This window comes from Limulus polyphemus, unplaced genomic scaffold (assembly GCF_000517525.1).
Source record: "Limulus polyphemus unplaced genomic scaffold, Limulus_polyphemus-2.1.2 Scaffold6338, whole genome shotgun sequence".
Lineage (NCBI taxonomy): Eukaryota > Metazoa > Arthropoda > Merostomata > Xiphosura > Limulidae > Limulus > Limulus polyphemus.
In genome coordinates this window covers 11,924-14,061 of record NW_013671948.1, presented here as the reverse complement: position 1 = coordinate 14,061, position 2,138 = coordinate 11,924, and the positions used below count along the sequence as shown (strand labels likewise).

Here is a 2,138-nt window from a genome sequence, read left to right as displayed (position 1 = left end):
CTTACAACGCTAGAAACCGGGTTTCGATACCCGTGGTGGGCAGAGCACAGATAGCCCCATTGTGTAGCTTTGTGCTTAACTTCAAAACAAACAAACAAGAAATTAAGTTCATTAAGTTCACTTCGCATAATGTGACCTTTTACTACATCTTCATGGTCTTGAAAAGAAGTAATAAATTCGTCCTTTTACTATCCCAAAACAATACACTGAAAAACAATGACCATTTGTGTACTGGAATGTTTAAATTACTTTTAAGCTCTGTAAGCATTAGAGAAGAATACGTGATATCGATACATAGGAGTTTGTATTTTTTATACAAACGTATAACAGCATTTATTATTTCGTTAGAATGGTAGGTGTAATAACTGCCATTCTTTGCATGTAGGCCACGACAAAGAGCCCGAGTTCGCCGAACCTGTCCGCAATGTGACAGTCGCCGTAGGACGCACAGCCCAACTACTTTGTGTCGTGGATAATTTGAGTACATACAGGGTAAGTTCATTGATTTCATACATTCAATTTTTCTTTTTTAACCTTCTGGCTTTTTGTACGACTTAATTAAAAGCAGGGGTCTGTGTAGTTTTTCTCCGAGTGTCTGTACAGCTCGGTTGTCATACTTGTTGTTTCTCCATTTTTATAATGATCATATATATATATATATACATGTATCGATCCAATTTCCTGCCACGACTCTGGATAGACTGTTTGCACGTGGATGATGTTGTTTTTCTCCATAAGTCAGCAGACATATAGTTTACTCGCGAAGTGTTTACCGATTTTCAATATTATCAATACGTGTCGTACCTGTGTGAGTGACAGACACTGACCAACTTGATGTATCTCACGAGATAACATCAATATTCCCTTGAGTATATTTAGTAAAAACTAAGCTTAATAATATCGTACAATGATTTCGCCTATAAGCTCTTTATACTTTAATTGGCTCTTTGCACAAGCAATTTAATATCTGTTGTTCTTGTTTTAATTTCGAACAACCCGAGTACATCAAAGTCTGTATTCGTTTCGCATATTTACTGAAGTTTTTTTTTCTTTTGATAGATAACAACTTAACTAACTTATTAAAATTTACATTTTTTATGATCCTTACGGTTTATTTGGCTGTACATTTCAAAGAAACAGATTTTTTATCAAAAATGCATCATTCCTATATATATATATTATCTGGGGTACCCGTCCCGTACGTAATTTATGTAAATTCGTGATTAATGATAGTTGCTTCCCTTATATGTAACTGTAAAAATTGTAAAAATCGCCCATAAAAACTGCAAAACACAAAATGTGATACCGCAAATTCGCATGTATCTCCTCATGGACCAGCAAACCTTCATGCCAAATTTTGTAAAGATCCATCTACAGGGGTTGAAGTAGTGGTAAACAACGCCCATAAAAACTGCCAAACGCAAAATGCGAAACTGAAAATTTCTATTTATCTCCCCACGGACCCAATGAACCTTCATGCCAAATTTTGTGAAGATCCATCTACAGGGGGCGAAGTAGTGGTAAAAAAAACGCCCATAAAAACTGCCAAACGCAAAATGCGAAACTGAAAATTTCTATTTATATCTCCACGGACCCAACGAACCTTCATGCCAATGCTTCTGAAGATCCATCCACACCCTGCGAGGTAGTTACATGGACATATAACAGACAGTACTATTACATTTATAAAGATTCCTAAGTAAAGTGGTGACTAGAATATCATTGGTTCATAACATGACTTCTATAGAACCACCTGTCTGTCTTCTTGTACTATGAGTGAATCTCTGTCTGATTGTACCAGCTGTCGAAATATTAAGGTTACTAATTAGTTCAAAATTACATGAATCTTTGTACAATAATTATATATATCCCAGATCACAGTTTGATTAAGTCTTGTAGCATTTTCAGTGTGTTTCGGTTATACCATCAAATACGTGGATTCATTTGTGGAAAACTTTGAGTTACTGCGAAAAGTCATCAATCAGTACTTTTCTCATGTTCTGAGCTGAATGTGCACAATCGTACAGCAGTAATTACAAACAATTTATTTACTGAATGTGTTTCGTAATATTGGAACGTTTAATTCTTAAATTGTTTACTGAATGTGTTTCGTAATATTGGAACGTTTAATTCTTAAA

General features: G+C 35.1%; 1 protein-coding gene across 1 annotated transcript in view; it reads left to right on the top strand.

Annotated features, from left to right (window-relative positions):
* Positions 1 to 385: 385 nt before the first annotated feature.
* Positions 386 to 2,138, top strand: part of LOC111089470 (limbic system-associated membrane protein-like) — a gene marked incomplete at both ends in the record, with an annotated part of 13,106 nt that continues 11,353 nt past the window's right edge. Inside the window, one exon of the mRNA XM_022402028.1 lies at positions 386 to 492. Coding sequence (XP_022257736.1) covers positions 386 to 492 — 107 coding nt within the window. The remainder of the gene's footprint in view (positions 493 to 2,138) is intronic.